The sequence below is a fragment of the Pseudophryne corroboree genome, chromosome 11 (assembly GCF_028390025.1).
Source record: "Pseudophryne corroboree isolate aPseCor3 chromosome 11, aPseCor3.hap2, whole genome shotgun sequence".
Lineage (NCBI taxonomy): Eukaryota > Metazoa > Chordata > Amphibia > Anura > Myobatrachidae > Pseudophryne > Pseudophryne corroboree.
This window is the reverse complement of record NC_086454.1, coordinates 202,563,064-202,583,922: the sequence shown is the minus strand read 5'-3', so window position 1 is coordinate 202,583,922 and position 20,859 is coordinate 202,563,064. Positions and strand designations below refer to the sequence as shown.

Below are 20,859 nucleotides of genomic sequence, written 5' to 3'. Positions count from 1 at the left end.
GACATTTTTGCATGAGGTGATATTTGGGGCCTAGTTTTTGAAAAGTGCCATCCTGTCTGACATTGCCGTATGAGTCCAGGGGTACTGCTGTATTAGTCCTGGGGAACTGGCTGTATAAGTTCACCAATTGCAGAATTGAAAAAAAATGACCGGGGCGTGCTGGAGATGCTGAACAATTGTGGCCCACTCTTGACATTCACCCACTGCGTTACACTACTAGATGGGCCAGGTGGTTGTGTCGCTTAGCTTAGTCATACAGCAACCTTGGTGCACCTTTTTTTCTTCTTTGCATAATGTGATGTTTGGGGCCTTTTTTTGATATCTGCCCTCCTGTCTGCCACTGCAGTGCCACTCCTAGATGGGCCAATTGTTTGTGTCACTTGGCTTAGTCATACAGCTACCTCATTGCTCCTCTTCTACATCTTTGCATGAGGTGCTGTTTGGGGCCTAGTTTTTGAAAAGTGCCATCCTGTCTGCCACTGCATTGCCACTCCTAGATGGGACAGGTGTTTGTGTCGCACACTTGTGTCGCTTAGCTTGGCCATCCAGCTACCTAATTGCACCTCTTTTTCTTCTTTGCATCATGTGCTGTTTGGGGACTTGTTTTTGAATAGTGCCATCTTGTCTGCAACTGCAGTGCCACTCCTAGATGGGCCAGGCGTTTGTGCTGCACACTTGTGTCACATAGCTTGGTCATACAGCCACCTCGGTGCAACTTTTAGGCCTAAAAACAATATTGTGAGGTGTTCAGAATAGACTGGAAATTAGTGGAAATTAATGTTATTGAGATTAATAATACTGTAGCAGCAAAATTACCCCCAAGTTCTGTGATTTTAGCTGTTTTTATGTTTTTTCAAAAATCATCCAGATCCAAAACCAAAACACAAAAAGGTGGTTTTGGCAAAACCAAGCCAAAGCCAAAACATGAAAGTGGAATTAGAACCAAAACCAAAATACAAAACACGAAAATTGCCAGCCGCACATCTCTAGTCAAAACCAATTCATAATAAATAGGATCAACTACATACTAAAACACAATTATTTCTGGTATGGAGGAACATTCTATCGTCAGATTACTGGTACCGCTATGGGGACTAGATTTGCGCCAAGTAATGCAAATCTCTTTATAAAACATTGGGAAACCAAGAACATCTGGTCCATGCATGAGTTTGGTGCAAATCTAGTCCTCTGGCGAAGATACATAAATGATATAATCTTTATTTGAAAAAGAGACGAGTCAACACTGATCAAATTTCTGGAATACCTGAACAACCATCACAACCTCAAATTCACCACAGATTACAGTCAATTTCCTTGATATAACCATTTTTATTGATCAAAATGAAAAACACACAAAAACATACCAAAAACCAGTGGATGTCAACAGTTACATTCTTTCCAGCTGTGGACATCACCTGAACTGGCTACACAGCATCCCCACTAGTCAATTTAAAAGAATCAGAAAGAACTGTTCACAGATAGAAAACTACCATGCACAAGGGGAAATATTGAAAGAGCAATTCATCAGCAGAAATTGCAATACTGATATGGTGGAAGAGGCTTTCAACAACACAGGCAAGATAGTAATATCGTCACTCTTGAACTACAAAAACAAAGAGAATACAGAAGAGAACAATAAAATGTTTAAGACAGCCTTCACTACAATACAACCAGACAACTGCAGAATATCATCAACAAACATTGGCACATATTATTCCAAGATGGGATTTTAGCTGATATATTGCCTGAGAAACCGAAACTCCTCTACGGGAATGCACCAGACCTAAAACAACAGCTGGTAAGAAACCATATAAAAGAAAAAGAAAAAATACAAATAACCACGTAACAGGAGGATTCTACCATTGTGGCAGTTGTAATAATTGTAAACTATGCAGCATCAGTACAAAGAATGTGAACCATTTCACTTCCTGCTCTACCAATATCAAATACCCTATTAAACAACACATGACCTGTGAAACCACAGGAATTATTTACATTATTGAATGCCTCTGCAAACTTCAATATGTAGGGAGAACTACGAGGAAATTGAAAGTCAGGATCGCAGAACATATCAGAAATATAAAGAAAGGAATAGAAACCCACAACCTATAACATTACTTCAAACTACATCATAACCAAAATCCAAGAAGTATGACCTTCCTGGGTGTCCAGAAAATATCCAAAAACTGGAGATGAGGCGATTTTGAGAAAACCATAAACAGAGAAGAATTGAAGTGGAATTACACACTAAAAACATTCATAACACAAAGCCTAAATATTGACAATGAAGTAAAAACCGTCATTCTAGGTTAATATGTCAGGACAATAAACATAGTTTGAAATATGGCATTGTCATGCACCCAACATTTCCATACTTGCATCAGAACTCCTGAAAAATTCAATGAGATACCTTCACAACATTCATTCACTGTACATCTCCATAATCAAAAGTCTTCAACCATAAAATAAATAACCTCCACAACTAACATGATACTTAACATAGTTAGACAATCTTACATTAAGTGGGATACTTCACTAAAAAAATAAGAATTTACTTACCGATAATTCTATTTCTCGTAGTCCGTAGTGGATGCTGGGGACTCCGTAAGGACCATGGGGAATAGCGGCTCCGCAGGAGACAGGGCACAAAAGTAAAAGCTTTAGGATCAGGTGGTGTGCACTGGCTCCTCCCCCTATGACCCTCCTCCAAGCCTCAGTTAGGATACTGTGCCCGGACGAGCGTACACAATAAGGAAGGATCTTGAATCCCGGGTAAGACTCATACCAGCCACACCAATCACACTGTACAACCTGTGATCTGAACCCAGTTAACAGCATGATAACAGCGGAGCCTCTGAAAAGATGGCTCACAACAATAATAACCCGATTTTTGTAACAATAACTATGTACAAGTATTGCAGACAATCCGCACTTGGGATGGGCGCCCAGCATCCACTACGGACTACGAGAAATAGAATTATCGGTAAGTAAATTCTTATTTTCTCTGACGTCCTAAGTGGATGCTGGGGACTCCGTAAGGACCATGGGGATTATACCAAAGCTCCCAAACGGGCGGGAGAGTGCGGATGACTCTGCAACACCGAATGAGAGAACTCCAGGTCCTCCTCAGCCAGGGTATCAAATTTGTAGAATTTTGCAAACGTGTTTGCCCCTGACCAAGTAGCAGCTCGGCAAAGTTGTAAAGCCGAGACCCCTTGGGCAGTCGCCCAAGATGAGCCCACCTTCCTTGTGGAATGGGCATTTACAGATTTTGGCTGTGGCAGGCCTGCCACAGAATGTGCAAGCTGAATTGTACTACAAATCCAACGAGCAATCGTCTGCTTAGAAGCAGGAGCACCCAGTTTGTTGGGTGCATACAGGATAAACAGCGAGTCAGTTTTCCTGACTCCAGCCGTCCTGGAAACATATATTTTCAGGGCCCTGACAACATCTAGCAACTTGGAGTCCTCCAAGTCCCTATTAGCCGCAGGTACCACAATAGGCTGGTTCAGGTGAAACGCTGACACCACCTTAGGGAAAAACTGGGGACGAGTCCGCAGTTCTGCCCTGTCCGAATGGAAAAAGAGATATGGGCTTTTGTGAGACAAAGCCGCCAATTCTGACACTCGCCTGGCCGAGGCCAGGGCCAACCGCATGGTCACTTTCCATGTGAGATATTTCAAATCCACAGATTTGAGCGGTTCAAACCAATGTGATTTGAGGAATCCCAGAACTACGTTGAGATCCCACGGTGCCACTGGAGGCACAAAAGGGGGTTGTATATGCAGTACTCCCTTGACAAACGTCTGGACTTCAGGAACTGAAGCCAATTCTTTCTGGAAGAAAAACGACAGGGCCGAAATTTGAACCTTAATGGACCCCAATTTTAGGCCCATAGACACTCCTGTTTGCAGGAAATGCAGGAATCGACCGAGTTGAAATTTTTTCGTGGGGGCCTTCCTGGCCTCACACCACGCAACATATTTTCGCCACCTGTGGTGATAATGTTGTGCGGTCACCTCCTTCCTGGCTTTGACCAGGGTAGGGATGACCTCTTCCGGAATGCCTTTTTCCCTTAGGATCCGGCGTTCAACCGCCATGCCGTCAAACGCAGCCGCGGTAAGTCTTGGAACAGACATGGTACTTGCTGAAGCAAGTCCCTTCTTAGCGGCAGAGGCCATGAGTCCTCTGTGAGCATCTCTTGAAGTTCCGGGTACCAAGTCCTTCTTGGCCAATCCGGAGCCACGAGTATAGTTCTTACTCCTCTACGTCTTATAATTCTCAGTACCTTGGGTATGAGAAGCAGAGGAGGGAACACATACACCGACTTGTACACCCACGGTGTTACCAGAACGTCCACAGCTATTGCCTGAGGGTCTCTTGACCTGGCGCAATACCTGTCCAGTTTTTTGTTCAGGCGGGACGCCATCATGTCCACCTTTGGTCTTTCCCAACGGTTCACAATCATGTGGAAGACTTCCAGATGAAGTCCCCACTCTCCCGGGTGGAGGTCGTGCCTGCTGAGGAAGTCTGCTTCCCAGTTGTCCACTCCCGGAATGAACACTGCTATCACATGATTTTCCGCCCAGCGAAGAATCCTTGCAGTTTCTGCCATTGCCCTCCTGCTTCTTGTGCCGCCCTGTCTGTTTACGTGGGCGACTGCTGTGATGTTGTCCGACTGGATCAATACCGGCTGACCTTGAAGCAGAGGTCTTGCTAAGCTTAGAGCATTGTAAATTGCCCTTAGCTCCAGTATATTTATGTGGAGAGAAGTCTCCAGACTTGACCACACTCCCTGGAAATTTTTTCCCTGTGTGACTGCTCCCCAGCCTCTCAGGCTGGCATCCGTGGTCACCAGGACCCAGTCCTGAATGCCGAATCTGCGGCCCTCTAGTAGATGAGCACTCTGCAGCCACCACAGAAGAGACACCCTTGTCCTTGGAGACAGGGTTATCCGCTGATGCATCTGAAGATGCGATCCGGACCATTTTTCCAGCAGATCCCACTGAAAAGTTCTTGCGTGAAATCTGCCGAATGGAATCGCTTCGTAAGAAGCCACCATTTTTCCCAGGACCCTTGTGCAATGATGCACTGACACTTTTCCTGGTTTTAGGAGGTTCCTGACTAGCTCGGATAACTCCCTGGCTTTCTCCTCCGGGAGAAACACCTTTTTCTGGACTGTGTCCAGAATCATCCCTAGGAACAGCAGACGTGTCGTCGGGATCAGCTGCGATTTTGGAATATTTAGAATCCACCCGTGCTGTTGTAGCAGTACTGCTACTCCGACCTCCAACTGTTCCCTGGACTTTGCCCTTATCAGGAGATCGCCCAAGTAAGGGATAATTAAGACGTCTTTTCTTCGAAGAAGAATCATCATTTCGGCCCTTACCTTGGTAAAGACCCGGGGTGCCGTGGACAATCCAAACGGCAGTGTCTGAACTGATAGTGACAGTTCAGTACCACGAACCTGAGGTACCCTTGGTGAGAAGGGCAAATTGGGACATGGAGGTAAGCATCCTTGATGTCCAAGGACACCATATAGTCCCCTCTTCCAGGTTCGCTATCACTGCTCTGAGTGACTCCATCTTGATTTGAACCTTTGTATGTAAGTGTTCAAAGATTTCAGATTTAGAATAGGTCTCACCGAGCCGTCTGGCTTCGGTACCACAAATAGTGTGGAATAATACCCCTTTCCTTGTTGTAGGAGGGGTACTTTGATTATCACCTGCTGGTGAATTGCTTCCAATACTGCCTCCCTGTCGGAGGGAGACGTTGGTAAAGCAGACTTCAGGAACCTGCGAGGAGGCGACGTCTCGAATTCCAATCTGTACCCCTGAGATATTACCTGTAGGATCCAGGGGTCCACTTGCGAGTGAGCCCACTGCGCGCTGAAACTCTTGAGACGACCCCCCACCGCACCTGAGTCCGCTTGTAAGGCCCCAGCGTCATGCTGAGGACTTGGCAGAAGCGGTGGAGGGCTTCTGTTCCTGGGAAGGGGCTGCCTGCTGCAGTCTTTTTTCCTTTCCTCTACCCCTGGGCAGATATGACTGGCCTTTTGCCCGCTTGCCTTTATGGGGACGAAAGGACTGAGGCTGAAAAGACGGTGTCTTTTTCTGCTGAGAGGTGACTTGGGGTAAAAAGGTGGATTTTCCAGCTGTTGCCGTGGCCACCAGGTCCGATAGACCTACCCCAAATAACTCCTCCCCTTTATACGGCAATACTTCCATGTGCCGTTTGGAATCCGCATCACCTGACCACTGTCGTGTCCATAAACATCTTCTGGCAGAAATGGACATCGCACTTACTCTTGATGCCAGAGTGCAAATATCCCTCTGTGCATCTCGCATATATAGAAATGCATCCTTTAAATGCTCTATAGTCAATAAAATACTGTCCCTGTCAAGGGTATCAATATTTTCAGTCAGGGAAACCGACCAAGCCACCCCAGCACTGCACATCTAGGCTGAGGCGATCGCTGGTCGCAGTATAACACCAGTATGTGTGTATATACTTTTTAGGATATTTTCCAGCCTCCTATCAGCTGGTTCCTTGAGGGCGGCCGTATCTGGAGACGGTAACGCCACTTTTTTTGATAAGCGTGTGAATGCCTTATCCACCCTAGGGGGTGTTTCCCAACGCGCCCTAACTTCTGGCGGGAAAGGGTATAACGCCAATAATTTCTTAGATATTAGCAATTTTTAATTCATCTGATTCAGGAAAAACTACAGGTAGTTTTTTCACACCCCACATAATACCCTTTTTTGTGGTACTTGTAGTATCAGAAATATGTAACACCTCCTTCATTGCCCTTATCATGTAACGTGTGGCCCTACTGGAAAATACGTCTGTTTTTTCACCGTCGACACTGGAGTCAGTGTCCGTGTCTGTGTCGACCGACTGAGGTAATGGCCGTTTTAAAGCCCCTGACGGTGTTTGAGACGCCTGGACAGGTACTAATTGGTTTGCCGGCCGTCTCATGTCGTCAACCGACCTTGCAGCGTGTTGACATTATCACGTAATTCCATAAATAAGCCATCCATTCCGGTGTCGACTCCCTAGGGGGTGACATCACCATTACAGGCAATTTCTCCGCCTCCACACCAACATCGTCCTCATACATGTCGACACACACGTACCGACACACAGCACACACACAGGGAATGCTCTGATAGAGGACAGGACCCCACTAGCCCTTTGGGGAGACAGAGGGAGAGTTTGCCAGCACACACCAAAACGCTATAATTATACAGGGACAACCTTATAATAAGTGTTTTCCCTTATAGCATCTTAATATATTATAATATCGCCACACAAAATGCCCCCCCTCTCTGTTTTAACCCTGTTTCTGTAGTGCAGTGCAGGGGAGAGCCTGGGAGCCTTCCTAGCAGCGGAGCTGTGTAGGAAAATGGCGCTGTGTGCTGAGGAGAATAGGCCCCGCCCACTTTCCGGCGGGCTCTTCTCCCGGTTTTTCTGACAACCTGGCAGGGGTTAAATACATCCATATAGCCTCAGGGGCTATATGTGATGTATTTTTAGCCAGCATAGGTTCTTTCATTGCTGCCCAGGGCGCCCCCCCCAGCGCCCTGCACCCTCAGTGACCGTTGGTGTGAAGTGTGCTGAGAGCAATGGCGCACAGCTGCCGTGCTGTGCGCTACCTTAAGAAGACTGGGAAGTCTTCAGCCGCCGATTTCTGGACCTCTTCTCTCTTCAGCATCTGCAAGGGGGTCGGCGGCGCGGCTCCGGTGACCCATCCAGGCTGTACCTGTGATCGTCCCTCTGGAGCTAGTGTCCAGTAGCCTAAGAAGCCAATCCATCCTGCACGCAGGTGAGTTCACTTCTTCTCCCCTAAGTCCCTCGTTGCAGTGAGCCTGTTGCCAGCAGGACTCACTGAAAATAAAAAACCTAACAAAACTTTTACTCTAAGCAGCTCTTTAGGAGAGCCACCTAGATTGCACCCTTCTCGGCCGGGCACAAAAACCTAACTGAGGCTTGGAGGAGGGTCATAGGGGGAGGAGCCAGTGCACACCACCTGATCCTAAAGCTTTTACTTATGTGCCCTGTCTCCTGCGGAGCCGCTATTCCCCATGGTCCTTACGGAGTCCCCAGCATCCACTTAGGACGTCAGAGAAATGTCTAATTAGATCTAGGCAATTTTAGACATACAACCATTCTCACTTGCAAGCATATAATTGGCAGCACCAGGGCCATAGATTCTGTGATACAATTATCAACCTAACTCACCTACATTATTACTAGACATCAACAGGTGTCACTATTAGGAGTACCATTAGTATGCAAGACAGGGCAAGATTCCACCAAGCCCCCTCCCTCCAACAAACAATCAACCTATTAAATCAGCTCAAGGCACTCATAAATATCTGACCACAACCAAGATGGCTCAGATCACACTCCCTGAGGATGGCCCAGAGGGCTGATATGCATTGGAGGATCAAGCAGCTACATACATTTGCCTGATATCTACTACCCCTTGGACAGCACACCAAGTCTCCTCCCTAGCAAGCAGAGTTGAGCGGTCAGCACGCTGAGGGACTATCGGGAACAGCACGTTCTCGTAAAATCACGTAGGACCCCGAAGTCTCACGGCTGCTTGCGGTCCCGGGCTGTGTGGAAACGGGTGTGCAGGCCTGCACACACCGCCACCGGCTCTCAGCAGTAACAGTGACGGGGCACCGGGAGACCACACAGGAATATTATCAGCGGCTTCACCGTTCACCAGCCGCAGAGAAGAAGGGTAAGTTTTATGCAACTGGCGGATGCGGGACGCCACTCCACCAGGACATAGAACCCCTACATCCAGGATTCTTTTTGATTAATCATTCATTCATCAATCATTTGAACTGTATTGACGGTATACCCATATTAATTCATTAACTATTTAACCTTTAAAACTTTAATTGAGATCAGTCAATGATTTATCGGAATTTGTACCCACACCAATCATAAGAAGCATTGTAACGTCAGTAACGAATAAAACCTTTATATTTGTATTATATTCATATATATCTACTTTAACCTTTATGTATTCAAATTTATCTGCATAAACTCTCATTTCACCTAGCAGCAATATATTATACTACCCAATACCACTTAGCGCTGACCTTCATCAACTTATCAGTTGGTACCTACCAATATTGTTCTATGAGGGAATTGGGTAACCTTAAGGTCTAGCACAGTGATTTTCAACCTTTTTCAGTTCGCGGCACACCAAAAAGATTGAAAAATTGGCAAGGCACACCATCGGTACCCCACGGAAAAATAAAACACACACAGGGAAATAAAACAAACATATTGTCCCCAACAGTTATTAAAATAATGCGCAGTACTTGAACACACTGCCACAGTAATTCCACACATTGACCCTCATAGTATTGCCATCACACTGTCCCCCATTGTAATTGCACACATTGCCCCCCCATAGTAATGCCACCACACACACTGACCCCCACAGTAATGCCACCACACACACTGACCCCCACAGTAATGCCACCAGAGACACTGACCCCCACAGTAACGCCACCATACACATAGTAATGGCACTGCACACACAGCATAAAGCACTGGCCCAATCTTTTTTGTTTTCCCCCTTAGCGGTAGGAGCACTGAGGAGCAGCACGGGCCACGAAGGTAAACTAGACAATACCCACTAGAAGGTACACTAGACAATACGGGCTGGATGGTGATGTGTACGTGACCTATGAGTCACGCCACGTCGTAGGGGTCACGGGCGGGCCCGCAGAAGAGCTGCCGTCTTCACTATACAGTGACCGCAGAAGAACTGCCTGCGCTGCCCGATAGTGATGCTGTAAATCAGTATCACTATCGGGCATCGCAGGCAGCTCTTACGCGGTCATTGTATAGTGAAAACGGCTGCGCAGCAGACGGGGACTGGCAGCAGGGATCTCCGGCGGCACACTTGACAACCGCTGGCGGCACACCAGTGTGTCGTGGCACAGCAGTTGAAAAACACTGGTCTAGCAGCTGAAATACAATCCCCCAGTAGTACTTGGAAGTGCTGTCCTAACCACATTTTTTTCAACCACCACAGAAGTTCATCCTCCTATACTTTCCTGTTCTGCATGAAGAAGAGTTACATAAAGCCATCTAGTTTTCACCCAAGTCTTCCACGCTCCACTCCTGCATTTAAACTAAGGATGTGTGGCGGGCACTTTTCGTGTTTTGTGTTTTGGTTTTTGATCTGGATCCCCGCTCGTGTTTTGAATCTGGATTGGTTTTGCCAAAAACCACCCTTTCGGGTTTTATTTTTGTTTTTAGTTTTGGATCTGAATGATTTTTAAAAAAAACATAACAACAGCTAAAATCACAGAATGTGGGGGTAATTTTGAATCTACAGTATTATTAACCTCAATAACATTAACTTCCACTTATTTCCAGTCTATTCTGAACACCTCACAATATTGTTTTTAGGACAAAAGGTTGCACCAAGGTCACTGGATGACTAAGCTAAACAACACAAGTGGGCGGCACAAACACTTGGCCCATCTAGGAGTGGCACTGCAGTGGCCGACAGGATGGCAGTTTTAAAAACTAGGCCCCAAAGAGCACATAATGCAAAGAAAAAAAAGAGGTGGAAGATGGAATTGTCCTTGGGCCCTCCCACCCACCGTTATGTTGTATAAACAGGACACGCACACTTTAACAAACCAATCATTTCAGCACCTGGGTCTGCCACACGACTGTGGCTGAAATTATTGGTTCGTTTGGGCCCCCACAAAACAAGCTGGCACTTAATCTATCCCTGCACAAACTGGCTCTACAGAGAGTTGTGTACATCTTCATCCTCAGAGAGTATTAATTCATCCCCACTGGAATCCACCACCACAGGTCCCTCTGTACTTTCTGGAGGCTGGTCTTCCCGGAAGAATTGATAATTCATTTTGATGAACATCATAATCTCCACATTGTGTGGAAGTAACCTCCTATGCTTATCGCTGACAAGATTACTGTCTGCACTAAAAACTCTTTCGGAGTACACACTGAAGGGGGGCCAACTTAGGTAAAATAGAGCCAGTTTGTACAGGGGCCTCCAAATTGCCTTTTTTTCCTTCCAGTACAGGTACTGACTCTCTGACAAGTCTACTTGGATTCTGTCACCGATGTAATCTTCCACCATTCTTTCAATCATGACAGCATCATATGCAGTGACAGTAGACATGTCAGAAATTGCTGGCAGATCCTTCAGTCTGGACCACATGTCGAAAGTTGGTCCTGCCTGCCCTGCATCACTGCCAGTGGGTTGTTTGTATCGGATATCTAAGTTGGTTCCTGGTAGCCCCACTTGTGAGAGAAAATGAAGAAGGAGCTGTTGTAGTGTCACGTTCCGCTTCAACTGACAGTGTTTTCACCAGCAGGTCTTTGCACCTCTGCAGGCTTGTGTCCGCCGGAAACAGAGACACCACATAGGCTTTAAACCTAGGGCTGAGCATGGTGGCCAAAATGTAGTGCTCTGATTTCAACAGATTGACCACCCTCAAATCCTGGCAAAGCAAATGAAAGGCTTCATCCACAAGTCCCACATACCAAGCAGAATTGCTCCGTATTAGCTCCTCCTTCACTTCCTTCAGCTGTTTCTGCAAAAGCCTGATGAGGGGAATGACCTAACTCAGGCTGGTATTGTCTGAATTGACTTCATGTGTGGCAAGTTGGAAGGGTTGGAGTACCTTGCACAACATGGAAATCAATCTCCACTGCGCATGAGTCAGGTGCATACCCCTCCTTTGCATATGTCATAGGTGGATGTATATGCCTGAATGGCCTTTTGCTGCTCCTCCATCCTCTGAAACATATAGAGGGTTGAGTTCCACCGCGTTACAACCTCTTGCTTCAGGTGATAGCAGGGCAGATTCAAGAGTGTTTGCTGGCGCTCCAGTCTTCGGCATGCAGTCACTGAATGGCGAAAGTGTCCCAAAAGTTTTCAGGCCACTGAAAGGTCTCCCTCATGGCCCTATCATTTCTCAAAAAATGCTGCAGCACCAAATTTATTGTGGACACAAAACATGGGGCATGTTAGAATTTGCCCTGATTTAATGCCCACACAACCGCCTGATATCACAAATACCCAGGAGAGTCTAAGTGGGGTAAGCCATTTGGCAATAATTTCCCTCAGTTTCTCTAAGAGGTTGTCGGCGGTGTGCCTCTTAGTGAAACCATTGACACACAGCGCAGCCTGCCTTGGAGCGAGCTAGTGTTTCTGAGATGCTGCTACTGGTGCCGCTGTTGTTATTGCTGCATAAGGCGATACATCTATCCAGTGGGCTGTCAGTCATATAGTCCTTAGTCTGCCCTGTTCCACTTGTCCACATGTCCGTGGTTAAGTAGACAGTGGTTACAACCTTATTTCTTAGGATACTGAGGACACTTTTTCTGTACATTCTCGGTATCGCCTGCCTAGTGAAGTGGAATCTAGATGGGATTTGGTACCATGGGACAATACCTCCATAAATTGTCTAAATCCCACTGCACTAATGGTAGATACTGGATGCATATCTAACACCAACATAGCTGTCAAGGCCTCAGTTATCTGCTCTGCAACAGGATGACTGCTGTCATATTTCATCATCATCGCAAAGGACTGTTGGACAGTCAATTGCTTAGTTGAAGTAGTACACGTGGTCTTCCAACTTCCCCTCCGGTATGACGATCGACTCCCAGCAGCAACAACAGCAGCGGCAGCAGCAGCAGCAGCAGTAGGCGTACCACTCAAGGATCCTCTGGAGGAATCCTGGTTAGGAGAGGAATCCTCAGTCATGCCAGTGACATGGCCTGCAGGACTACTGCCGTTCCTGACTGAGGAGGACATTGACGTTGAGGGAGTTGGTGATGTGGCTTGCAGGAGCTTGGGTACAACAGGAAGAAGGAATTTAGGTGTCAGTGGACTGCTTACGCTCTTACCCAAAGTTTCTGAACTTGACAATGACTTCTGATGAATGCGTTGCAGGTGACATATAAGTTAGAATGTTCCTAGGTGGTTAACATCCTTACCCCTACTTATTATTGATTGACAAAGGCAACACATGGCTTGACACCTGATGCCTGGATTTGTGGAGAAATAATTCCACACCGAAGATGTGGCTTTTTTGGTGTTTTGCCCAGGCATGATAACGGGCTTTTTCATCCCATGGACAACAACTGTCTCCCCCGTGCCTCATTTAAACAAATCACATCACCATCAGAATCCTCCTCGTCAACTTCCTCCTCAGCATCAGCAACACCCATATTCCCATCCTGGTTTACTTCAACAGTGACATCTTCAATTTGAATTTCAGAAACTGGACTGTGGGTGCTCCTTCCAGCACTTGCAGAGGGCATGCAAATGGTGGAAGGAGCCACCTCTTCCCGTCCAAGGTTGGGAAGGTCAGGCATCGCAACCGCTGACACACTTGGACTCTCCTTGGGGATTTGTGATACCAGTTTAGAATGCACAGTTCTTTGCTGTGCTTTTGCCAGCTTAACTCTTTTCATTTTTCTAGTGGGAGAATGAGGGCTTCCACCGTCATGTGAAGCTGAACCGTTCCTTGCCTCTCCGTGTCGGAAATGGCATATTGGCAAGTTTACGTTTCTCCTCAGATGGTTTAAAAAAAATTTCTGGGCCATTTTATTGAACTTTGGCTTTTTGGATTTTACATGCCCTCTACTATGACATTGGGCATCGGCCTTGGCAGACGACGTTGATGGCATTTCATCATCTATGTCATGACTAGTGGCAGCAGCTTCAGGACTAGGAGGAAGTGGTTCTTGATCTTTCCCTATTTTATCCTCCAAATTTTTGTTCTTCATTATTTTTCTGGAGTTATATAGCAATATGCTGTACAGGAGAGCTTACCCCTACACCACACAGGGCAAACCCTATAAAAAATATTTGGATAATAATAACCCTTTTATTTGGCGTTATTATAATAATATGCAGCACAGGAGAGCTTATCCCTACACCACACAGGGCAACCGTGTAAAAAGTATTTAGATTAAATATTAATAACCCCTTTATTTGAAATAAATAATATACAGCACAGGACAGCTCCACTGGATTTATACGGCAGTACCGCTGGACTTATACGGCAGTACCCCATGACTTATACAGCATTACCCCAAGACTTATACCTCAGTACTGCTGGACTTATACATCTGTACCACTGGACTTATAAGGCAGTACCACTGGACTTATACGGCAGTACCCATGGACTTATATGGCAGTACCCATGGACTTATACGGCTATACCACTGGAGTTATACGCCAGTACCGCTGGACTTACACGACAGTACCGCTAGACTTATACGGCAGTAGCACTGGACTTATATTGCAGCACCACTGAACTGGACTTATACAGCAGCACCACAGGACTAGACTTATATGGCAGTACCGCTGGACTTATACAGCAGTACAGCTGGACTTATATGGCAGCACCACTGGACTTATACGGCAGCACCACTGGACTGGACATATACAGCTGCACCACTGGACTTATGGCAGCACAGGACACCACCACTGGAGTGACTGGACTGATGCAGCACAAGACACAACCAATGGACTGATGCAGTACAAGACAGAACCACTGGACTGGACTTATACAGCAGCACTGGACTTATGGCAGCACAGGACACCACCACTGGACTTATGGCAGTACAGGACACCACGACTGGAGTGACTGGACTGATGTAGCACAATACACCATCAGTGAACTGATGCACCACAAGACAGCACCACTGGACTTATACGGCAGTACCCCTGGACTTATACGGCAGTACCCCTGGACTTATACGGCAGTACCACTGGACCTATTTGGCTGTACTGCTGGACTTATGCAGCAATACCCCTGGACTTATATGGTTGTACCGTGGACTTATACGGCAGCACCACTGGACTGGACTTATATGGCAGTACAGCTGTACATATATGCCAGTTCCGCAGGACTTTTATGGCAGTTCCACTGGATTAAACAGCAGCACCACAGGACTGGACATGTACGGCAGCACCACTGGACTGGACTTATACAGCAGCACCACTGGACTTATGGCAGCACAATACACCACCATTGGAGTGACTGGACTGATGCAGCACATTACACCACCACTGGACTGATGCAGCACAAGACAGCACCACTGGACTTATACAGCAGTACCCTTGGACTTATGCAGCAGTACCCCTGTACTTATACGGCAGTACCGCTGGACTTATATTGCTGAACTTCTGGACTTATGTGTCAGTACCCCTGGATTTATACGGCGGTACCGCTGGACTTATAAGGCAGCACCACTGGACTGAACTTATATGGCAGTACCTCTGGATTTATACAGCAGTACCGCTGGACTTTTACAGCAGCACCACAGCACTGGACTTATACGGCAGCACCACTGGACTGGACTTATATGGCAGCATTACTGGAATGGACTTATACAGCAGCACCACTGGACTTATAGCAGCACAGTACACCACCATTGGAGTGACTGGACTTATGCAGCACAAGACACCACCACTGGACTAATGCAGCACAAGACCGCACCACTGGACTGGACTTATACAGCACCACTGGACTTATTCTGCAGTGCTGGAGTTATACAGCAGTACCGCTGGAGTTATACGGCAGTACCGCTGTACCTATATGGCAGTACCACTGGACTTATATGGCATCACCATTTGGACTAGACTTATATGGCAGCACTACTAGACTGGACTTAAATGGCAGTACCTCTGGACTTATATGGCAGTACCGCTGGACTTGTATGGTAGCACCACTGGACTGGACTTATACAGAAGCACCACTGGACTGGACTTATACAGCTGCACAACTGGACTTACGGCAGCACAGGACACCACCACTGGATTTATGGCAGCACAGGACACCACCACTGGAGTATCTGGACTGATGCAGCACAAGACTCCACCACTGGACTGATGCAGCACAAGACAGCACCACTGGACTGGACTTATACAGCACCACTGGACTGGACTTATACAGCACCACTGGACTTATATGGCAGTACCGCTGGAGTTATACAGCAGTACCACTGGACTTATATGGCAGTACTCCAAGACTTATACGGCAGTACTTCTGGAGTTATACCTCAATACCACTGGACTTATACGTCTGTACCACTGGACTTATACGGCAGTACCACTGGACTTATCTGGCACCACTGGACTGGACTTTTATTGCAGGACCACTGGACTGGACTTACACAGCAACACCACTGGACTTATGGCAGCACAAGACACCACCACTAGACTGATGCAGCACAAGAACAACACCACTGGAATGATACAAAAGTTTCAGGTCACCACCCCATGCACCACGCCACTTTCCCGCACAGACATTGAGGAGACATGTCCTGTCGCTACACTCCAGGACTGGAGTGAAATTGGTGGTGAGGTGCAGCTCTTATATGGAATCCAAATTCCGCGAGAATCCACCAGCGGGATAATGATGTTTTGCCTTGTTCTGGTTTCTGATTCTGGCAGGAAAACCCGAGCCGGACTCACAGTCGAACTTGGAGCGTGAAGTTTGGGGGGGTTTGGTTCTCAGGGAACCGAACCCACTCAACTCGAATTTAAATCTAGCCCAGTTCCACAAACCAGTCCAAGCCTGACAAAGAGGAATTGCTCAATTTCACAAGAAATGGGAATTACATTTACATTATTTACCAATGACAACCTCAAAAAGTGTCATGAAAATTTCTGAAAACACTTCTTGGTCTGTGTTGCATAACTTCACATAACTGGAGAAAATTAAATGGTGGGTATTTTTTTTTTTTTTTTCATGTTTCCTCCTTTACTTTTGACTCGTCGATATGCTGACATCATGACTCCCCACTGATACCCCCACCTCTACCCTTTCACCTATTTTCTCTTTTTCAATTCTGTCTCTTGGCTCTTATCTCTTTCCCTTCAATATTTCAATATTGAAATGTTGGTACTATATAAGGAGCTACAGTAATTATTGACCATATTGACTGGCTTTATGTTGATGCAATGTCCCTTCTGCAACTGTCATTATTGATACTGCTGCCTTTACTCTGTACTGTTTTTTCTTCTTTTGCTTTGTATTGCTAAAACTTTTATTATACAGTATGTGTCAATGAATGTGATTACTGTTTTGCTATTTTCATGCCAATAAAAATGATTTAAAAAAACAACCCAGTGACGACTAGTGGAAATTTGCGATAATGTGGAACAGAAGATTATCAGTTAAAGTAATTTAACATAAACTCGCCACATGTTATTTTTAGTATGTTTTTATTTTAAGTACAAATAGTATGATAAAGGTTAAGTATACATTGCCTCAGTTACTGGGGCATGCCGAATTCCTAACAAACGGAAAATTCTGAATATATATTGTTTGTTCTCCTTGAACTGTCACATTGCATCAAATCATTAGGCAGATCAATATCCTATCACCTCTAGTTCTATTCCTTTATAAGTTCTCTTCAGAATACAACAAGAATCCACTATTAATAATGGCTTGTCTGTGGCTTGTCTCCTGTTTGGCTTTTGTCACCGCAGCGTATGGTAAGTTTAGTTTATTTATTTTTAATATAAATCTATTTTATAAGAGACTGACCCTATATTTATTGAAAATAATATACTTAAATAAGGAGACTTCTGAATAACAAATGTTTAAAATCAATAGAGTCCCTTCTTCAACTCCAAACTGTATGTGCATGCTCAGCATGTATTGGTAATAATTTATCAATATTAGATATTTAAAATACATTACAGTATATGCACTCAATCAATATCTCATAAAATTACATCAAGTACATTATTAGGTAAACAGTTAGGAGCACTTTTTCAGTTGTTTTTTGGTAGGATATACAGTATTTTACATTTCATTGAAATAGCACAAACAGTGCAATACTATACTGTATAATAACAAAGTCTTTATTTCTTCCAGGCTGCGGAATACCCAAAATATCCCCGGTGGTGTCTGGTTATGCCAGGATTGTGAATGGTGAAGAGGCGGTTTCAGGATCTTGGCCCTGGCAAGTCTCCCTGCAGGTACTGTAACATCAATTTCAAAATAATAATTACAGTGTTTACAGCTATTCAATAGTTTTTAAAGTGGGGGTGTGCCTGGATATATTTGCTGTATGTTGCTTATCACTGCATGTAATGTTTTGTTTTTTTAATGCTTGACTCTTATGCTCTATCTTGCAAAATTGTCTACAGTGTTTTTGCTTCAATAATAAAAAAAAGACATTTTTAAATAAAGTATAATTTCTTTATTATATCATTTTTAGTTAACAAATATGGGGACTGATTGAATCAGTCATGTCAAACTAACTTAATTAGTTTCTATGACATAGTGAGCGATAATCTTGACCGGGGTAATGCAGTGGATATGGTCTTTTTAGATTTTGCTAAAGCCTTCGACACAGTGCCTCACATAAGACTGATCTTCAAATTAAGAGAGCTTTGTATAGGAAACACTATGTGTACTTGGTTTAGTAATTGGCTGAATAACAGGAAACAACGTGTTGTGGTTAATGGGATGTTTTCGAACTGGGCCACAGTACTCAGTGGAATACTGCAAGGATCCGTACTCAGGCCATTACTGTTCACCATATTTATTAATGACTAAAGGGGGGTACACATGGAGAGATCCGTGTTTAAAATCTAAGTAATCTGACTAGATTGCTTAGATTTTAAGCACGGATCTGCCGTGTGTATGCCCCGCAGCGATAGCGATGCGCGGCTATCACCGGTGTTAGATGGAGCCTGCATGCAGGCTCAATCTAGCGGATCGCTCACTTCAGCACTGTGTGAAGTGAGTGGCCCCCCATCGTCGCCGCCCACCCCACCCCCCCTCGCTCAGCACAATGCGCTGTGCTGAGCGGGGGAGAGATGTGTGCTGAGAGGTCTGTGTTAAGATCGCTCAGCACACATCTCTCCTGTCAGTACCCCCCTTTAGGAGTAGGCCTGGAAAGCACAGTGTCAATATTTGCAGATGATGCTAAACTGTGTAGAGTAATTAACTCAGAAAAGGATACTGAGTGCCTACAAAATGACTTATTTAAACTGGGGGTTTGGGCAGCTAAATGGAGAATGAGCTTTAATATTGAAAAATGTAAAGTTATGCACTTTGAGACTAAAAATAAACATGAAACCTACAAGTTAAATGGGGAAAATGTAGGGGAAACAGTAATAGCAAATTATTTGGGGGTGCTCGTTGATAATAGACTTAACAACAGTATCCAATGTCAAAGTGCAGCAACGAAGGCAAATAAGGCAGGGCCGGATTAAGCCTTGGTGGTGCCCGGGGCACTTATGACAGGGGGGCCCCAGTGGGAGGGGGAGTGTATATTAGATGCATGTGCATACCTCCCATCATGACCCATTCCAGGAGGGACAAAATGCTCTCTATCTGGACTTCCTTTTTAATATGATTGATGTCACCTGTGTTGAACTATTTAATTGATAAGAAAGGAAATCCAGGTAGAGAGCATTTTGTCCCTCCTGGAATGGGTCATGTTGAAATGTATGGATTGTGTATATTAAATTTAAATCAATGGTGTATATTAGATTTAAACTAATAGTTTAATAATGCCTGGGTACTGTTTATAGCATCACCTACTGTAATTGAAAGACAATTATTTTAGAAAATTCTTGTAGTGGAACAATGACAACTTAAATAACCTGAAAACACACATGGAAAAATAAAATCTATAATTTATTTTGTCACATGCAAAAATAGCAGCAGCCTCTGTACTGCTTACATACTGGGACAGGACTCAGGAGCACTCTTTGTGTATGTCTCTCCCTAGACCCTCATTAGATAACAGATTACACAGGACTCAAACACCCAGGCGGGGAAGAATAGAAGCTTTCATCCCTGTGTCACTTACAGCCCTCTCCACCCTCCTATCTCTCTACTGGTCAGAAAGTTCCATCAGTAGCTCATGATACCTGATACTCCTGTGTCTCTGCCTGCACTGCATACTGTCCTGCTCGCTTTCTGGCTGCCTGGTTCTGCTGCTGCATAATAGGGAATGCCAGTGATGTCAGTTTGATCTGGCTGGGGGGCCTCGTGACAAAGGGGGCCCGGGGTACAGTATGCCCTGCATCCCCCTCTTAATCTGGCTATGAAATAAGGTATTAGCTTGCATAAACTGGGGAATCAAGACAAAGGATGAGAGTGTAATCCTTCCATTATATAAATCATTGGTACAGCCACATCTAGAATATTGTGTACAATTCAGGGCACCACACTACAAAAAAGATATCTTTGAGCTGGAAAGGGTCCATAAGTGAGCTACAAATTGATTAAGGGGTTTAGGACACTGGATTATGAGGAAAGGCTTACTAGGTTAGATATGTTTACACTTGAAAAGAGGCGTCTAAGAGGAGACATTTAATATTTTCAAATAGATAAAGGGACAATACATGGAGCTTTCAGGTGATTTGTTTATTGAGAGATCTCTACACAGGACACCCCCTGAGGTTAGAGGACAGAAAATTGCTTACCGAACGAAGGAAGGGGATTCTTTACAGTAAGGGTAGTAAGGCTTTGGAATTCACTGCCAGAGAAGGTAGTAATGGTGAACTCTGTAAATATGTTTAGAAATGGATTGGATCCATTTCTAACTGAAAAGGATATCCAAGGATATAGTATTTAAATTGAATGTATTTTTGTAACCGTATGCACTCTAGTTGTCAATTAGGCTATTAACAGTCATCACTTGAGCCATCATAATTAACCCAGTGTAGAATAGTGCAGGAATTATAAATACAGGTTGAACTCGATGGATAACTTGTCTTTTTTCAACCTCATTTACTATGTTACTATGTAGAGGTGGGCTCAAACTGCAAAGCAAAAAAGACCAAAGAAA

General features: G+C 45.0%; 1 protein-coding gene across 1 annotated transcript in view; it reads left to right on the top strand.

Annotated features, from left to right (window-relative positions):
- The window catches only part of LOC134968711 (chymotrypsin B-like), a 145,318-nt gene that overhangs the window by 59,495 nt on the left and 64,964 nt on the right, over positions 1 to 20,859 (top strand). Inside the window, exons 3-4 of the mRNA XM_063944216.1 lie at positions 8,587 to 8,752; positions 17,925 to 18,028. Coding sequence (XP_063800286.1) covers positions 8,587 to 8,752; positions 17,925 to 18,028 — 270 coding nt within the window. The remainder of the gene's footprint in view (positions 1 to 8,586; positions 8,753 to 17,924; positions 18,029 to 20,859) is intronic.